Source organism: Sorex araneus, chromosome 8 (genome assembly GCF_027595985.1).
Source record: "Sorex araneus isolate mSorAra2 chromosome 8, mSorAra2.pri, whole genome shotgun sequence".
NCBI lineage: Eukaryota > Metazoa > Chordata > Mammalia > Eulipotyphla > Soricidae > Sorex > Sorex araneus.
In genome coordinates, this window is record NC_073309.1 from 7,708,047 (window position 1) to 7,726,378 (window position 18,332).

The window sequence follows — 18,332 nt, forward strand, 5'->3', positions numbered from 1 at the left end:
GCTTCAAAGGTGAGGCCCTGGGCTGGCCTGTAGGATTTGAGTTCTCTGGCTAAGCTGTATATACTTGAAGCCAAGCGCACTCTACATAGATGTACTATGCTTCCAGAAGGTTCCGTCCAAACAAATACTATGACACGGGCTGAGAAGCGTGACTTCATCATGAATGACCCGTCCATTTGGGAGAGGCGGGACGGAGCACTGGACACGAACACCAGGGACTGGGCTTAAGTCAGTTTATTGCGATGTGAGGCGCAGGAGGGCGCTCGCGAGCAGGGGCAGCCCCGCCTTAGTTGTCGGCCAGGATCTGGCGCACCCAGGGCATGAGCTCGGTGACGCGGGCGTACACGCCGGGCATGGAGGTGGAGCAGACGCCGCTGCCCCAGGACACGATGCCCACCAGGGTCCAGGCGCCGTCCTTCTGGCAGACCAGGGGGCCGCCGGAGTCACCCTGCGGGAGGAGAGGGAGTCGGGTTGAGGGAGGGGACGGCTGGCGGGGCTGGGGGGCCCGGGGCCCCCGCTGCTGCGAGTCCTCCCGACTCGGGCAGGAGCACCGGGCACGGCGCGGAGAAACGCGCGCGGCTGGTCCTCGCACCCGGAGCCCGCGGGGTCGCGCGCGGGGACGCACCATGCAGGAGGAGACGCCGCTGGCGCCGGCGCACACCATCAGGTCGGTGATCTTGTTGCCCCAGAACTTCTTGCACTCGTCGTTGGCCAGCAGGGGCAGGGAGGCCTGCTGCAGCCTGTCGGGGGTGTTGGCATCTGCCGGGACAGCGCGGGTGAGGCCGCGTCCCCCGCCCGCCCCGCCCCGCCCGCCCCGCCCGGCCCGCCCGCCGCACTCACTGTTGTACTTGGTCTTGCCCCAGCCCGAGGTGGCGCACACGGAGCCGGCGGGGAAGCTGTCGGCCTCGCTGGGCAGGCACACGGCGGACACGGTCTCGGAGAAGCGGGCGGGGGTGGCCAGCTTCAGCAGGGTGATGTCGTTGTTGATGGTGAACATGTTGAACTTGGGGTTCTTGAAGACCTGCGGGCGGGACACACGGCGTGGTGGGGGGAGGGCAGGACCAGGAAGGTCCCGCGGGGTCTGCGGCAGGAACCCCGCCCTGCTTTCCGCCTCTTTAGAGGCCCCATCAGAGGGTCCCGAGGAGGGTCTCGGAGGGGGCTCGGCCGGGGCCCTGCGAGATTTGGGGTCACCATACCTGGGCGATCTTCAGCACCTGGATGTCCTCGGCATCGGAGCCCTGGTCAAACTCGCCAGCCACGACCAGGTGGGAGGTTCTGTAGAGACCGGGAAAGGGGGGTTCAGGCCCCAGGGAGGTGCGGGCCGCGGTCGGGGGGCACAGAGGAGGGGAGTTCTGGGCTGCAGGGACAGGGCGTCGAAAGGGGCGTGGCTAGAAGGGAGGGGCTGCGCAAAAACGGGGGGCTGGGGGCGTGGTCGGGCAGCGGGGCGGGGTCTCTGAAGGGCGTGACCAAAGGGTGGGGCTGCCCAGAGGAGAGTCATTCGGGGCGGGGTCCGATCCGATGGGCGGGACTCGAAGGGGGCGTGGTAAGAAGGGCGGGACTGCGGCGAACAAGAGGTCAAGGGGCGTGGTTAGGGCCGTGGGGCGGGGCACCAAGGTGCGTGGCTAAGGAACTGCTGCAGAGTAGGGAGTTGGAGGCGTGGTCGGCCCTGACGGGGAGGGGCTAGGGGCGGGGCTTCTCAGCTTCTATTCCACACAGCTCAGGACTGCCCTAAGCATCTGCAAGATACTGTGTGGGGACAAAAGATGGGGCGTACCCAGAAAATCAAGTACCTGGGAATCAGCTTAACCAAGGAAGTAAAAGACCTTTACAAAGAAAACTACAAAACGCTACTCCATGAAATCAAAGAGGACATGAGGAAATGGAAACATATACCCTGCTCGTGGATAGGGAGAATCAATGTTGTCAAAATGGCAATACTCCCTAAAGCATTATACAGATTCAATGCGATCCCTATAAATATACCCATGACACTCTTCAAAGAAATGGGTCAAGCAATCCTAAAATTCATATGGAATAACAAACGTCCAAGGATAGCTAAAACAATTCTTGGGAAAAAGATGATGGGAGGCATCACCATCCCCAACCTCAAATTTACTACAAAGCAGTAACAATTAAAACAGCATGGTACTGGAACAAAGGCAGAGCCGTAGACCAATGGAACAGGGTGGAATATCCCTACACACAACCCCAAATGTATAACCATCTAATCTTTGATAAGGGAGCAAGAGATGTGAAGTGGAGCAAGGAAAGCCTCTTTAACAAATGGTGCTGGCACAACTGGACAACCACATGCAAAAAAATGGGTTTAGACCTTGACCTGACACCATGCACAAAAGTCAGATCAAAATGGATTAAAGACCTCAACATTAGACCACAAACCATAAGGTACATTGAAGACAAGGTCGGCAAAACCCTCCACGATATTGAAGATAAAGGTATCTTCAAAGGTGACACGGAACTAAGCAATCTAGTAAAAACAGAGATCAACAAATGGGACTACATTAAACTAAAAAGCTTCTGCACCGCAAGAGATACAGTGACCAGAATCCAAAGACTATCCACAGAATGGGAAAGGATATTTACACAATACCCATCAGATAAGGGGTTGATATCAATGGTATATAAAGCACTGGTTGAACTCTACAAGAAGAAAACATCCAACCCCATCAAAAAATGGGGCGAAGAAATGAACAGAAACTTTACCAAGGAAGAAATACGAATGGCCAAAAGGCACATGAAAAAGTGCTCTGCATCACTAATCATCAGAGAGATGCAGATCAAAACAACCATGAGATACCACCTCACACCACAGAGACTAGCACACATCCAAAAGAACAAAAGCAACCGCTGTTGGAGAGGATGTGGGGAGAAAGGGACACTTCTTCACTGCTGGTGGGAATACCGACTGGTTCAGCCCTTCTGGAAAACAATTTGGACGACTCTCAAAAAATTAGATATTGAATTCCCATTTGACCCAGCAATACCACTGCTGGGAATATATCCCAGAGAGGCAAAAAAGTACAATCGAAACAACATCTGCACATGTATGTTCATCGCAGCACTGTTTACAATAGCCAGAATCTGGAAAAAACCCGAATGCCCCAGAACGGATGACTGGTTGAGCAAACTTTGGTACATCTATACAATGGAATACTATGCAGCTGTTAGAAAAAAGGAGGTCAAGAATTTTGTAGTTAAGTGGATGGGCATGAAAAGTTTCATGCTGAGTGAAATGAGTCAGAAAGAGAGAGACAGACATAGAAAGATTGCACTCACCTATGGTATATAGAATAACAGAGTGGGAGACTAACACCCAAGAACTGTAGAAATAAGTACCAGGAGGTTGACTCCATGGCTTCGAGGCTGGCCTCACGTTCCGGGGAAAGGTCAACTCAGAGAAGCGATCACCAACTACATTGTAGTCGAAGGCCATATGGGGGAAGGGAGTTGCGGGCTGAATGAGGGCTAGAGACTGAACACAGCGGCCACTCAACACCTTTATTGCAAACCACAACAGCTAATTAGAGAGAGAGAACAGAAGGGAATGCCTTGCCACAGTGGCAGGGTGGGGTGGGGGGGAGATGGGATTGGGGAGGGTGGGAGGGACGCTGGGTTTACGGGTGGTGGAGAATGGGCACTGGTGAAGGGATGGGTTCCCGAACTTTGTATGAGGGAAGTATAAGCACAAATAGTGTATAAATCTGTAACTGTACCCTCACGGTGATTCTCTAATTAAAAATAAATAAATTAAAAAAAAAAAAAGATGGGGCGTAGCCAGTGTCCCACAAAAGTGTCCCTATCCAATTCCTTCCTAGCAACCCTGGGTGATGTGCAGGACTGAGTTCTCTGGGTGTCCCGATTAAGGGAAGAGGTACGATGTTGAGGGAGGCTTAACCCACCAAGGAAAGACCCCCCTAACCCCAGGGTCTCCGGGAACTCGCAATCTCACCTCACACCACAGTGGGCAGCGGTCACCACCCAGTTCTCGCTGATGAGGGAACCACCGCAGAAGTGGAAGCCGGTTTTGTCCTGTGGGAGGGACGGACAGAGGGTCAGCGCTGGGGACTCCAGCGACACCCCCACCAGCAGACCCCCGGCCTGGTCTAAATCCAAAATCCTTGTTCGTGGATCCCCCCTTACCTGCAGGGACACCTGCCAGGGCCAGGAGCCGGGGATGGCATCCTCACCGTTGACGATCCTGGACAGACCGCTCAGGACGGGGTGGATGGCGGGGACTCCGCAGCCTGGGGACACGGGGTGGTCAAGGCTGCTTGTCCTGTGTGCACAGCCGGTGCCTCCGTCCCCCCTGCCCAGGCCGCTCTGCATCCTGTGTCACCCTCCTCCAGAAAAGCTCAACCTACAACCCTAGTGGAGGGTCCCCAACAGCTGTGTCCCTGTCCCCCTTCCGGCAGAGTTGCTCCTCGCTGTTCAGGATCCTCCAGAGATAGACTTATCTGTACATTTTAAACTCGCTATGGGCTGGAGCGATAGCACAGCGGGTAGGGCACTTGCTTTGCACGGGGCCACCCGGGCTCATTCCTCCGCACTCTCGGGGAACCTGGCAAGCTACTGAGGGTATCTTGTTTTGTTTTGCTTTGTTTGCTTTTTGGGTCAGACCTGGAGATGCACAGTGGTTACTCCTGGGCCTACATTCAGAAATTACTCCTGGCGGCGCTCAGGGGACCCTATGGGATGCTGAGAATAGAACCCAGGTCGGCCGCGTGCAAGGCAAATGCCCTACCCGCTGTGCTATTGCTCTAGACCCTACCCAGTGTATCTTGCCCGCACGGCACAGCCTGGCAAGCTAACCATGGTATACTCAATATGCCATAAACAGTAACAAGTCTCACAATGGAGATGTTACTGGTGCCCGCTCGTGCAAATCGATGAGAAACGGGATTACATCATACAGTGATACAGTGAAACTCGTTAAAACAAAAACTAAATTCCCAAAGACCTAGTCCCCAGAACCAGGAGAAAAAGGGTCCAGTGCTCGCACTGCACGTGCCCAGCTGGCTTCTAGCTCCGTACCCTGGACTCCCCAGCAGAGCTGGACAGCTCTGGATGCCTCTGAACACTACAGGGTGCTGCCCCCAGAGGCCTGAGAACTATCAGGCTGCCCCGGGTTCCCCAACAGCCCCGCGGACTCAGGCATCACATGAGCCGCTGGACCACCAGGGGAGAGGTCCGGGGCCTCAGACACCCCTTGAAAAGAACCCCAAGTGACCCTGGGCTGGAGAGAGCTCTGGGGGCTGAGGCGCAGGTTGTAAGGTGGGGCTCTGTCCCTGAGACCCCAGAGGGTTCCCTGAGCACCACCAGGTGAGGCCCAAAAAGGGGAAACAAGACAAAAAGCAACCCATACACTTCTGGAGAGACCTTGAGGGTCCACACTCCCACCATGTGCTCTTGGGCCTCTACTGCCCTCAGGGCACTCCCTGCCCCCCAGCTGGGGTGGTGAGAGCTCACAAGCCCAGAGGACCGTCCCCTCCTGCCTACCCAGCCTATCAGGGCCCGAGGCTCAGGGTGGGGAAGGGGCTCAGCGCTCCCCCTGGCCCGGCCCAGCGTCCCCCGACAGCTCACAGGTACTCGTGGCCGCTGAGGCCGCCACTCACCGAAGGCGGAGCCCAGGAGGGCGAAGCAGGACACGAGCCACAGGAAGGCCATGGTGTGCAGCAGGCGATGTGGGGCTGCCGGCCGCGGGCCCCTCTTATGGCCCCAAACCCCAGGCCCCACCCAGTGACCTTCAGTGAGAAGGGGCCAGCTGGGCACACCAGCGCCTGGGAACAGGGCAGCTGCAGGCTTGCATCAGCCCATGCTCCCTGGGCACAGGGGGAGAGGCCAGTCAGGTTGCAGGTGGGCAGGAGGCCCCACTCCTGAGGACGGACGCCCCCAGCCTCCACAGCCCCCCAGTCCTAGAGCCCCCGCGGTGCACTCATGGTCATTCTCATGCAAAGCAGCCAGGTGCTTGGCCAATCATGCCCACACCAGGTCACAGATCGGGCTCCCACCTCTCTGCTCTACTCCAGAAAAGTCTCCCCCACCCTGAACTGGAGAATACCAGGTGGGCGCCCAGCAGAGTCCAGGGATAGGCAGAGCCCAAGAGTCAACCCACCGGGGCTCCAAGCATGGGGGCTGTCCCACACCCCCGGTCGCCCTTCGTGTGATAGTCACATTGTCAGGATTAGGTGCAGCCTGAGACCCCAGGTGCTCACCAAAGGGGCCGCGGTGCCCTGGGCCCCAGAGGGAGCAGAGGTGCAGGCACGGCTGGGGGCAGCTGCAGCCGGGAATCCACATGTGGCAAGGACACCCGAACCCACGACAGGCCTCAAATGCGCATCCACCCGGGCTTCTGGGACACACAGACAGACAGAAACTCTGAGCACCAAGAGAACAGAGGGACCTGGAGAAATCTCTAGGACTGAGCACCTGGTTTAACCCGGGGGTGACCCTCAGCACCACAGGGTCCCCCAAGTAAAAAGCAAACACTAAGGAGAGTTTTCCCAACTAGAGTGAGGGGGCCTGACAGGTTTTGGGGAACAAGCCCAGAGGGAGCGGCCTGGCCAGGTTTTGGGGGACAAGCCCAGAGGGAGCAGCACCCCAAGCTCAGGCTGTGGGAAGCGGCCGCTTAGGGTAGAACAGGCCCGTCTGGGACTCGTGGGCTCGGCTGAGGCGCATCTTACTCGGATGTCAGTGTTCCACCCGCCAGCCTTAGTCAACCAGGGCCTGCGGGCAGCTTAGGGGGCACATCTGGGCCAAGGGGCTGGATCGGTGCTAGTGGCTGCCTGATTCTAAAACTTCTGGGACTTTCCACTTCTGGGTGGGCCCGGAGTGTCAGGGGGCTTCGGGCTCTGGGACCCTGTGAATCCGCCCATCCCTCACCGCAGTTCTGAACTATAGCTACAAGAGGCTGAAGAGAGCCCCCGGCCCCACCCTGCCCTGCATCTGGCCAGATGAGAGGCCACAGGGCCCGACCTCTAAGGCTAAGACCAGGACCCCAACCTGCAGGAACAGCTTCAACACGCAACCAGGACCCCCAAAGCAGCTGGAACCCCCCAAAGGCAGCCGGTACCGCTGTTCACTGCAGCCCCTGGCAGGACCCAGCTGTGTTTGTGCCTGCGTGGGTGGGAGACCACGGGGAGTGGTGACTCTCTAGCCTGTAGCTTTTCGTTCTATTCTCACTGTGGACACTGTGCCAGCCCCACCGACAGCGGCAATAAAGTTTCCCCAGGTTAGGAGACGCCCCTCTCCCCGCCAGGAGAGAGCTGCGCCCCGGTGTGTGTCTCTGAGCACTGCTTTGTGACTCTGAGTCCTGGTGTGTCCCCGACTCCTGGTGTGTGACCCTGAGCACAGGCCTGAGGCCTGGTGTGTGTCCCAGGCTGTGACCCAGGGCCTCTCCTGTGACCCTGGACCCTGGGTGTGACCCTGAGTGTTTGTTGGGTCCTGTCCCCCCGCTGGGAACTTGGGGAGCAGATGCTGTCAAGAGGCTGTGACTGTGCCTGTCTGACACGTCCTGCACATGCCCCCCAGCTCCTGCAGGGCCCCTAGCAAAAGGGCTTCAGAGTCCAGAGCCCAGTCAGCAGAGCAGAGGGAGCCGCAGGTGCCTTCAAGGTCAGGAGCGGCCGCAACACTCGCCCCAGTGAAGGGCTTGGACCAGAGGAACAGCCGACAGCCAGCGGAGGCAAGAAATATTGATTTACTGATTTTTCCTTTATGTGAGTGTGCGATATGGGTGGTGGAGATTTTGAACCACACTTGGCGGTGCTCAGGGCTTACTCAGGCAGAGCTAGGGACCATGTGTGATGCCAGGGATGGAACCGGCGTGGGCTGTGTGGAGGCAAAAGCATTCCCGCTGGACTATCCTCTGGCCCTGGTTTTGCTTTGAGCGAGGAAGTCAAGGGGACAGTTCCCCACAGCTGTGACAACTTGGAGTCTGGCTTCTCCTCGTGACTCCAAAACAGTTGCTGATGCACTAAACATCATGTCATGTCTCTTTGTTGGGAGTGTCCACAGCCGGTGGTGCTCAGGATCCTCCTGGCTCCGTGTTTAGATATCACTCCCGGCAGGTCTCAGGGACCCTATATGATGCTCGGGCCGATCATCCTACCCGCTGTACTCTCCCTCCGGCCCATCTCACAGCACATCTTGTAGCAGCAACGGGATTCCCACGAAGGGCGGAGGGCCAGCCCTGCCGCCCAGGTTTGGGGTTCCCTGAAGCCAGCCGAGGGCACCCCCACAGGCTAGATTCTGGTATCACTGAGGAAATCACAAGCCCATGAGAAGACCCTGGCCCTCCTGGTTATTCCGGGCTTGGGAACTGGGAGTCAAGGGGATTGGGGGTGTGAAGGGGCAGCAGCCTCCATGTGCCACGGGAGCTGGAGGGGGTGCACTCCCACGTGAGCACCTCCAGCTGTGCGAGGATGTGGAGCTGCGTTGGGTCACAGGGCCACGGGCTAGGTGGGGACGCAACAGGAAAAGACATCAGCACGGCCTTGAGCAGGGGAACTGGACCGACGTGCAGGGAACTGGGGGCAGCCGAGTCGACCTCCCGCCCCCCGCGGCTGAGATCTCCGTGCAGCCCTGCCTCCTTCCTCTGCACCCAGAGACCTGTGCGTCTCCACATCAACAATGATGGTATCAGTGTGTGTGAATGCTGGGCAGAACCGTTGGCTGGTCCAGCCTTTTTTGGGAAAACGCCATGGACATTCCTCAGAAAACTGGGAATTGAGCTTTCATAGGACCGGGTCATTCCACTCCTTGCAATTCCCAGGGACCCAAAATCACAGTGCAGGAAAGACCTCTGCTCTCCTGTGTTCCCACAGCATCATCCGCAGTAGCCAAACTCTCGAAACAACCCGGCTCCCAAGAACAGATGACAGGGCATAGAAGCTATGGTACACATCATCATCATCGTCGTCATCATCATCATCATCATCATCATCATCATTATCTCGTTGATCGTTGAATTTCTCTAGAGGTCTCAGAAACGTCTCCATTCACCCTAGCCCTGAGATTTTAGTTTGTTTTTTTTCTTTCTTTTTGGGTCACACCTGGCGATGCACAGGGGTTACTCCTGGCTCTGCACTCAGGAATTACTCCTGGCGGTGCTCAGGGGACCATATGGGATGCTGGGAATCGAACCCTGGTCGGCCTCGTGCAAGGCAAATGCCCTACCCGCTGTGCTATTGCTCCAGCCCCGCCTTGAGATTTTAGAAGCCTCCCTTTACTCATCCTTCCAAATGGTGCTGCATTGAGGCTCTTTCAGTGTCAGGGGAATGAGACCCAGCATTGCTACTGGTTTTGGCATATGAATACACACTGGGGAGTTTGCGAGGCTCTCCCATGTGGGCCGGAAACTCTCAGTAGCTTGGCAGGTTCTCCAGCACGCCTGGCTGTCTTCCCTGGGGCCTCTGGAGTGGGTGGGCTCCAGCTTCCCTCCTGCCCCGAGCAGACCTCCCGCGGATGAAGACCTCCAGAGCCTAGCCACAGCCAGGCTCAAGGCTCCTGTCCACAAGTTCAGACGAGCCTCATGCATGAAGGTACCAGCAGAGGAACCCTGGTGTGTGGACCCGGGACTGAGACCTCCAAGCCTGCTCGGATCGGGACTGGGCCTCTTCCAGCCAGATTTCCCATTTTCCAGTAGCTAGGCGGTCACACCCAGGGACTGCCCTAGCACTGTGTAATCCCACAAATGGCCAACATGGTACATATGTGCAGTGGAATACTACTCAGCCGTAAGAAACGATGAAGTCGGACAAGGCTGGATCTGGAGAGTGTCTTGATGTGAGAGTCAGGGACAGAACGGCCTCCCTGTGGAGGGGGCTTCCCTCTCCGCCCATCCAGACGAACTCCCAGTGGCCACATGCTTTCAGAAGAAAACCCAGAAAAAAAAAAAAAAAAGAAGAAAACCCAGGTACGCGGGATCTGGGACTAAGACTCCAGGCCACAGGGCGACTATGGAGACAAGCCCGCCTTCCTATTCCCCCTCCCCTTGGAGTTCTGGCTGCCACACCCATGAACTCACTCCAGGCTACATCTCAGTACATTAAAGGCCTTGATCCAGAGACTCCTCACAGGTGAATCTCAGAATGGATTAGCTCCCTACTGAGATGTCCCTGGACCCCCGCATTTACAATTTTGGAATTCCAGAAGTACGCAGTCGTTTTCCTGACAGCGTGACCGCTCCTAATATTCATAATAAAGAATAGAAAATAAATTATGTAGCATCTGCCCTGTAGGCAGGCCTGAGTGGTGGTGGAAAAATTCAAAATAATGGTGGTGGGAAGGTGTGATGCTGGTGGATTGGTGTTGAAATACTGTACGGAATCAATGAATGCGAGTGAGCCGGAACCAGCTGCAGTTTCTTTCTCTGGCCCAGAGCCGCTGCACTGGAAAGAAGCAGCTGAACTTGTTTTGTGCCGGACGCCCAGAGCACAAACAGCAAAAGGAGCGCAAGGTGTGAGCAGCACCCCAAAGCGAGGCCATGCGGTTTTCGCCAGCTGCTGTGCAGAGGGGACATCCGTGGCGCTGTGAGCTGCTCCATCTCGCCGTGTCTGCAGGGTCTGTTCCGTGTTTCTCCATGTCGACTCCACGTTTCCTTTCTGCAGTTTCTCATTTGAGCAGAGTTTTTTCAAACCAAGTCTTAGTACTCCACAGCCTAGCCTAGGCGCTGTAGTTCCCTCCTGACCAGCTTCTTCCAGCTGAAGGGCCGGCCAAGCAGCCCTCGGGCCCTGCAGATCCTGTCTGAGTGTCATCGCTCACTGGGGCAGCAGAGGTCATTAACACTTCCAACAGGGCTGGTCTGGGCTCTGCACAGGAAGCTTACAGAGGATCTGGGCTTTGCCTGAGAGCTTGAAGTTACCTGCCTCTGTCACTCACACGCTAGGTCACTGCCTGATACAGGAACTACAGAGAGCTCCCTTACTCATAGAAAAGTGCTCCTTAAAATTCTCCTACCACTGTGGGGCTGGAGCGATAGCACAGCGGGTAGGGCGTTTGCCTTGCACGCGGCCGACCTGGGTTCTAATCCCAGCATCCCATATGGTCCCCTGAGCAATGCCAGGGGTAATTCCTGAGTGAAGAGCCAGGAGTAACCCCTGTGCATCGCCGGGTGTGACCCAAAAACCAAAAAAAAAAAAAAAAAATTCTCCTACCACTGTAATGAGTTTTTTCTGAAATCTGTAACCCACTGTGTACTGTTACTTTGTGGGGCTGGAGCGATAGCACAGTTGGTGGGGCACTTGCCTTGCATGCAGCCAACCCAGGTTCGATACCAGGCATCCCATGTGGTCCCCTGAGCACCACCAGGTGTGGTTTCTGGATGCAGAGCCAGGAGTGACGCAAAAAGAAAAAAAAAGTTACTTTGATTCCTCCGCCCCTCTCGGAGCCCGGCAAGCTACCTAGAGTAGTATCTCGCCCACATGGCAGAGCCTGGCAAGCTACCCATGGTGTATTCGATGCGCCAAAAACAGTAACAAATCTCACAAAGGAGACATTCCTGTGTCTGTTCCAGCAAATAGGTGAACAACAGATGACAGTGATACAGTGACAGTTAATGTGAACAACCTTAAGAAATAAAGTTTAAAAAAGATCTCCCCTGCAGTGAGAGATGGAGTAGGGTGTAGGGGACTAACTAAGGCCCAGAAGCAGCAGAAACAATTGAAAAGGTGTGAAACCTGGTCCTCAGCAGGAACCCTGCCCCTAGGGTGGGGCAGGGCAGTCAGATGAGGGACCACTATAGCAATGGCGGAGGGGAGTGGCCACTCCCGACAAGACCTGGGCACAGAAAGGAGGTGGGGAAAGTGCCTGCACAGAGGCAGCTGGGGAGCAGGAGGGAAACTGGGACCTTGGTGTCAGGCAGTGGACCCTGGTGACAGGATTGGTGTTGTTGAAACATCACACCTGCAACTCACAACCAACTTTGAAGCTCTGTAATTCACCATAATATAAGTTTGAAAAAAGAGTCTGAAATACACAAGAAGAAAAAGTCCGTACCTTTCACTACACATAAAGTCTGTTTGTACATCGAACCGGGGGCTCTTGGGGGTTCTAGCCAGGAGCTCGCAGGGGCTATTCCTGCACAGTTCTCAGGAGTGACCCTGATAAAGTCGGGGAGCCAGCATGGTGTTGGCTCAGTCGGGCTCCGCCACAGAGAGGCAAGACCGGACCCGTAGACTGTCTCTCCAGCCCCCCGGGACCCTGATTTCTGAGAGTATTGTGGGGCCACACCTGGGAGCTCTGGGGTGATGCTGAGCCTGACTCTCCCTCCTGTCCGGCATTGAGACGCCACACGCCCTACCCCACGCCCCCACGGCCCCCCCACAGTGCACTGCTTTGGGGGGTACTAGGGGTCACGCCCAGCAGTGCAAGCGGGGGCAGACTCCTGATTATGCTCAGGTCACTCAAGGGTGACCGAGCCCACACCCAGCCTTGATCTGTCGCCGCATCATTCACTGGAAAGGAATGGGGGCAGGGAGACAGTGCAGCAGGCAGGGCGCCGGCCTTGCACAGGGCCAGCACTAGGGACCCCGGCACCGCTTACGGCCCCTGAGCCCACCGCCAACGGTCCCGAGAGCAGAGCTGGGAGAAACGACAACAGCAAGCAAAGGAGGTTTGGGGGCGCTGGGAGAGTCAGGACGGCGGGTAGGTGGTACAGCGGGCCGGGTGCTTGTCCGACATGTGGCTGACACAGGTTTGATCCCAGCACCCTTGAGTGACCCCAAGCACAGATCCCCCTGAGCCCACCAGAAATAGCCCCTGAGAACAGCCAAGTGTGGTACGGGAGAAAGAAAGAAAAGCACAGACCCCGAGTCTGACCAACATCCGGCTCTCGGCAAACCCTCAAACAAGGGACAGGGACACACAGGGGACAGCCAGGGCTGGGCAGAAAGGACAGGGTCCAACCGGTCACGGCCCTGAGGGGCCCAGTGGGCAGAGGGGGTACCAGCTGGACATGTTGCCAGCTCAGCTGTGTATCGAGTGGCTTGAAGGCAAAGCCCACGCGAGAGTGAACCCTGTCTTCCAGAAGGTTCGTTGGCCAGGTCCATCTGGCGCTGACCCATCCCAAGGACCTAGAGACGGGCTGAGAAGCGCAGCTTTGGCAGGAATGACCCGTCCACCCCCGGTGCAGAGCTGAGCTGGTCCAGAGGCTGCCATGGCTGCGGCCTGCAGAACGCCACCATCGCCCCTGGTGGGCGGCAGGGGAACTGCAGCCCACTCCCCGGGTAAGACAGACACTCCAGAGCCAGCACTTGGGTGAAGAGGCTTTTATTGGGGGGCAGGGGAATGGGCACGGAGGAGCCCCGCCTTAGTTGGCGGCCATGATCTCCTGCACCCAGGGCATGAGCTCGGTGACGCGGGCGTACACGGCGGGAGTGGAGGTGGAGCAGAAGCCGCTGCCCCAGGACACGATGCCCACCAGGGTCCAGGCGCCGTCCTTCTGGCAGACCAGGGGGCCGCCGGAGTCACCCTGCGGGAGGAGAGGGAGCTGTGAGCGCCCCTGGGCCCGGAGCCTGTCCCCGGATGCGCGGGGAGCAGGGGCCAGGGCCCCGCACTGCCCGGCTTGGCCCTGAAGCAGGACATGCCCTGGACGCCCGCGGGGGTGGCAGGGGGGACGCACCATGCAGGAGGAGACGCCGCTGGCGCCGGCGCACACCATCACGTCGGTGATCTTGTTGCCCCAGAACTTCTTGCATTCGTCGTTGGCCAGCAGGGGCAGGGAGGCCTGCTGCAGCTTGTCGGGGGTCTTGTTGGCTGCGGGACAGAGACGCGGTCAGGGCTTCTCGGCGCCCCCGGCGCCCTGGTTCCCGGCGTGGAGGAGGGCTCTGGCCGGCCGGCCAGCCTTGGGGCCCGCGGAGCGGGGAGCGGCCGGCTGCCCCTGACCCACCCCGCGGGATCCCCGCTGCCCGCGCTCCAGCCCAGCCGGTACAGGGGCCCGGGCCACCACGCGGCTGCGGGTGGGCGCTGCGGGGACCCAGTGTCTCCTAGCCCCGGGGCATGGGGTGGTCGCGGGCAGCCCAGGGCACCCGCCGTGGGTTTTGCCTTCTCTTATTTGCAGAGAGAAGTGGGGTCGGGGTCCAGAGGCCCAGCCCCCTCCAACCCGGGAGCCGCCGGGGCCTCAGCCCGGCCTGACCGCGGCCTGACCACTCACCATTGTACTTGGTCTTGCCCCAGCCGGTGGTGGCGCAGATGGCGCCAGCGGGGAAGTCATCGTCGGCGCTGGGCAGGCACACGGCGGACACGGTCTCGGAGAAGCGGGCGGGGGTGGCCAGCTTCAGCAGGGTGATGTCGTTGTTGGTGGTGAACGTGTTGTACTTGGGGTTCTTGAAGACCTGGGGGGCGGGTCAGGACCCGGAGGTGAGCGGGCACAGCAGGACGCAGCGTCCAGCCCCCGAGGGAGACGCCGGTGCCCGCACCCAGCAGCCCCGCTTACCTGGGCGATCTTTAGGACCTGGACGTCCTCGGCATCGGAGCCCTGGTCGAACTCGCCCGCGACCACCACGTGGGAGGTTCTGTAGAAAAACGGGAAAGGTTGGGGCCGGCGGGAGGAGCAGAACGCGGGCGAGGAGCAGGGAGGAAGGGAGCTCGGGGGCGCGGTCGGACCGCGGGGGCGGGGATTGGACGGGCGTGGCTCTGGGGCGTGGCCGCACCTGAAAGGGCTTCAGGGGGCGTGGTCGGCCCGACGGGGCGGGACTTGCGGAAGGGACTTCTGAGCCCCTATTTCCCTACAGCTCAGGACTGGCCCCAGCATCTACAAGCACCTGTATGGGGGCGCAGCCAGTGTCCCCGAAATGTGCCCACACCCATTCCCTTCCTAGCAGCCCTGGGTGACCTGCAGGACTGAACTCTCTGGGTGTTCCAAGGAAGGGGAGAGGTACAAGGTTGACAGAGGCTTAACCCACCATAAAAGGGCCCCCCTAATCCCAGGGTCTTTCCCGTTCTCACTTCACACCGCAGTGAGCAGCGGTCACCACCCAGTTCTCGCTGATGAGGGAACCACCGCAGAAGTGGAAGCCGGTTTTGTCCTGTGGGAGGGACGGACGGAGGGTCAGCGCTGGGGACTCCAGCGACACCCCCACCAGCAGCCCCCCGGCCTGTCTAAATCCAAAATCCTTGTGCGCAAACCCCCCTTACCTGCAGGGACACCTGCCAGGGCCAGGAGCCGGGGATGGCATCCTCACCGTTGACGATCCTGGACAGACCGCTCAGGACGGGGTGGATGGCGGGGACTCCGCAGCCTGGGGACACGGGGTGGTCAAGGCTGCTTGGCCTGTGTGCACAGCTGGTGCCTCCGTCCCCCCTGCCCAGGCCGCTCTGCATCCTGTGTCACCCTCCTCCAGAAAAGCTCAACCTACAACCCTAGTGGAGGGTCCCCAACAGTTGTGTCCCTGTCCCCCTTCCCGGCCAGAGCTGCTCCTCCCTCTTCAGCCCCCTTCGGAAATTCACATATCCATACATTCTTTCTTTCTTTTTGGGTCACACTGGGCAATGCCCTGGGGTCACTCCTGCTCTGCACTCAGGAATCACCCCTGGCAGTACTCAGAGGACCATATGGGATACTGGGAATCAAACCCGGCCCGGGCACGTGCAAGGTAAACACCCTACCCACTGTACTATCACCACAGCCCCATATCTGTACCTTTTTTAACTCGTTAAAACAAAAATGAAATTCCCCAAGAGCCAGTCCATAGAACCAGGAGATAAAGGGTCCAGTGCTTGCCCTCCGCGCGCCCACCTGGCTTCTAGCCCCACAGCCCTGGACTCCCTTCAGCACTTGACAGCTCTGGACGCCTCTGAACACTGGGGTATTCAGAGGCCATCCAGGAGGCCCGAGAACTGTCAGGCTGCCCCGGGGTCCCCAGCAGCCCCGCAGACTCAGGCCTCACATGAGCTGCTGGGCCGGTAGGTTAGAGTCACCAGGCGTGGGCCCGGGGCCTCAGACACCCCTTGAGAGGAACCCCAAGTGACCCTGGGCTCGAGAGAGCTCGGGGGCTGAGGCGCAGGTTGGGAGATGAGGCTCTGTCCCTGACACCCCAGAGGGCTCCCTGACTACCACCAGGTGAGGCCTAAAAAGGAGAAACAAGATGAGAAGCAACCCATGCACTTCCGGAGAATCTGGGGGGTCCACACCCCCACCTGTGCTCTTGGGCCTCTGATGCCCTCACAGACCCTCTCGTTCCCCCAGCGGGGGCGGTGAGAGCTCACAGAGCCCAGAGGACCGTCCCCTCCTGCCCACCCGGCCTGTCAGGGCCCGAGGCTCAGGGTGGGGAAGGGGCTCAGCGCTCCCCTCAGCAAGGCCCAGCGTCCCCTGACAGCTCACAAGTACTCGTGGCCGCTGAGGCCGCCACTCACTGAAGGCGGAGCCCAGGAGGGCGAAGCAGGACACGAGCCACAGGAAGGCCATGGTGTGCAGTAGGCGATGTGGGGCTGCTGGCCGCGGGCCCCTCTTATGGCCCCTAACCCCCGGCCCCACCCAGAGACCTTCAGTGAGAAGGGGCCAGCTGGGCACACCAGCGCCTGGGAACAGGGCAGCTGCAGGCTTGCATAAGCTGTGCTCTCCGGGCCCAGGGGGCGAGGCAGGGGCCCCGCTCCTGAGGACAGACGCCCCCAGTCCCCACAGTCCCCGGCCCTAGAGCCCCACGGCTCCCCCGTGGTCGTTTTCATGAAAAGCAGCCTGGTTCTGAGGTTGGCCGGATCCCGCCTCTCTGTTCCACTCTGGAAAAGTCTGTCCCTGAATTACCTGCCATGGAGGCAGGGTTAGGACAGGGATGGGGGAGGATACACGGGACAATGGTGGTGGAGGGGGTGCACTGGGGGAGGGATGGGTGTTCGATCATTTCAGGGCTGCATCCTAACATGAAAGCTTTGTCATTATCTCATGGTTATTCAATGAAAAAGACAATAAAGTATGTGGAGTTCAAGCCCAATTCAATCAGCTTAATCAATGGCTGAACAAATAGCAGTACTCCTACATTGAAAACAAAAACAGACTCCCCCACCGTTAACCGGAAAATACCAGGTGGGCACTCCTGGGAACCCGGAGCAGACAGAAGCCTGGAGAGGCTCCAGTCCGGGGGGAGCTTAGGGGGCACATCTGGGGACAAGGGGCTGTATAGGTCTAGTTGTGCCAGGTTCTGAAGCTTCTGGGAGTCACACCGCAGTCATGCCACACTTAGCGCACAGAACCGCCTCTCAGCACAGGCCTGAGTCCTGCCCTCCGCCACGGGGTCTGGCTCAGCGTGGAGGTAAGGCCGGGGGAGCAGAGACTGGCGAGTTCCTGCGAGCCCGGTCGATCGAGGGGAGGGTCCTGTCACTGACACACACACCAGGCCTCAGGGATGCAAACCAGGACTCAGGGACACACACCAGGACTGAGGCTCACACACCAGGACTGAGGCTCACACACCAGGACTAAGGCTCACACACCAGGACTTGGAGACACATCAGAGCCTAGGGTCACAAAGCACACTCAGGGTCACAACCAGGGACACACCAGGACTCAGAGTCACAAAGCAGTGCTCAGAGACACATACCGGGGCCCAGCTCTCTCCTGGCGGGATAGGGGCGTCTCCTAACCCGGGGAACCTCTGTTGCCGCTGTCGGTGGGGCTGGCACAGTGTCCACAGTGAGAACAGAACGAAAAGCTACAGGCAGGAGAGTCACCGCTCCCCGTGGTCTCCCACCCACGCGGGCACAAACACAGCCGGGTCCTGCCAGGGGCTGCTGAGAACAGCGGTACCTGCTGCCTTCGGGGGGTTCTGGCTGCCTTGGGGGTCCTGGTTGTGTGTTGCAGCTGTTCCTGCAGGTTGGGGTCTTGGTGTTAGACTTCCTCTAGCCTTAGAGGTCGGGCCCTGTGGCCTCTCATCTGGCCAGATGCAGGGCAGGGTGGGGCCGGGGGCTCTCTTCAGCCTCCTGCAGCTGCATTCAGAACTGCGGTGAGGACTGGGCAGATTCACAGGGTCCCAGAGCCCGAAGCCCCCTGACACTCCGGGCCCAGCCAGCTGTGGGAAGTCCCAGAAGCTTCAGAATCAGGCGGCCACTAGCACCGATCCAGCCCCTTGGCCCAGATGTGCCCCCTAAGCTGCCCACGGGCCCTGGTTGACTCAGGCTGGCGGGTGGAACACTGACATCCTAGTAAGATGCGCCTCAGCCAAGCCCACGAGTCCCAGACGGGCCTGTTCTACCCCAGGGGGCCGCTGTCCCGCCTACAGGGGCCAGCGCGCAGGCCTGTGTCGAGGGGGCTTGTCCATGCATGTCGTGCGCTGACCCTTCCCCAGCCTGTGCCTGAGGGGCTGCCCCTGCCCCCCCAGCCTTGC

General features: G+C 58.9%; 2 protein-coding genes across 2 annotated transcripts; both read right to left on the reverse strand.

Moving 5' to 3' along the window:
* Positions 1-218: 218 nt before the first annotated feature.
* On the reverse strand, positions 219-5,714 carry LOC129406803 (chymotrypsinogen 2). The gene is made up of 7 exons (XM_055145834.1): positions 5,634-5,714; positions 4,162-4,265; positions 3,971-4,050; positions 1,197-1,275; positions 841-1,021; positions 626-759; positions 219-448 (listed from the first exon to the last, which is right to left on the reverse strand). Exons 1-7 carry the CDS (start codon positions 5,683-5,685, stop codon positions 287-289), a joined length of 792 nt encoding a protein of 263 aa, XP_055001809.1. The 5' UTR covers positions 5,686-5,714; the 3' UTR covers positions 219-286.
* Positions 5,715-13,274: 7,560 nt separating this feature from the next.
* Positions 13,275-16,433, reverse strand: LOC101557385 (chymotrypsinogen B). The gene is made up of 7 exons (XM_004600521.2): positions 16,369-16,433; positions 15,151-15,254; positions 14,962-15,041; positions 14,450-14,528; positions 14,168-14,348; positions 13,637-13,770; positions 13,275-13,486 (listed from the first exon to the last, which is right to left on the reverse strand). Exons 1-7 carry the CDS (start codon positions 16,418-16,420, stop codon positions 13,325-13,327), a joined length of 792 nt encoding a protein of 263 aa, XP_004600578.2. The 5' UTR covers positions 16,421-16,433; the 3' UTR covers positions 13,275-13,324.
* Positions 16,434-18,332: the final 1,899 nt, after the last annotated feature.

What these genes read in the sequence shown, in the direction of transcription:
- LOC129406803 (XM_055145834.1), bottom strand. Translation starts at nt 5,685, where the DNA reads ATGGCCTTCCTGTGGCTCGTGTCCTGCTTCGCCCTCCTGGGCTCCGCC. An exon ending in GCTGCCCACTGTGGTGTGAG is followed by an intron (nt 1,276 to 3,970) that starts GTGAGATTGCGA and finishes CGGTCTCTACAG; the next exon opens with AACCTCCCACCTGGTCGTGG. An exon ending in GGGCAAGACCAAGTACAACA is followed by an intron (nt 760 to 840) that starts GTGAGTGCGGCG and finishes CTGTCCCGGCAG; the next exon opens with ATGCCAACACCCCCGACAGG.
- LOC101557385 (XM_004600521.2), bottom strand. Translation starts at nt 16,420, where the DNA reads ATGGCCTTCCTGTGGCTCGTGTCCTGCTTCGCCCTCCTGGGCTCCGCC. An exon ending in CCTCCTGGGCTCCGCCTTCA is followed by an intron (nt 15,255 to 16,368) that starts GTGAGTGGCGGC and finishes CCGTGTCCCCAG; the next exon opens with GCTGCGGAGTCCCCGCCATC. An exon ending in AGGTCCTAAAGATCGCCCAG is followed by an intron (nt 14,349 to 14,449) that starts GTAAGCGGGGCT and finishes CCCGCCCCCCAG; the next exon opens with GTCTTCAAGAACCCCAAGTA.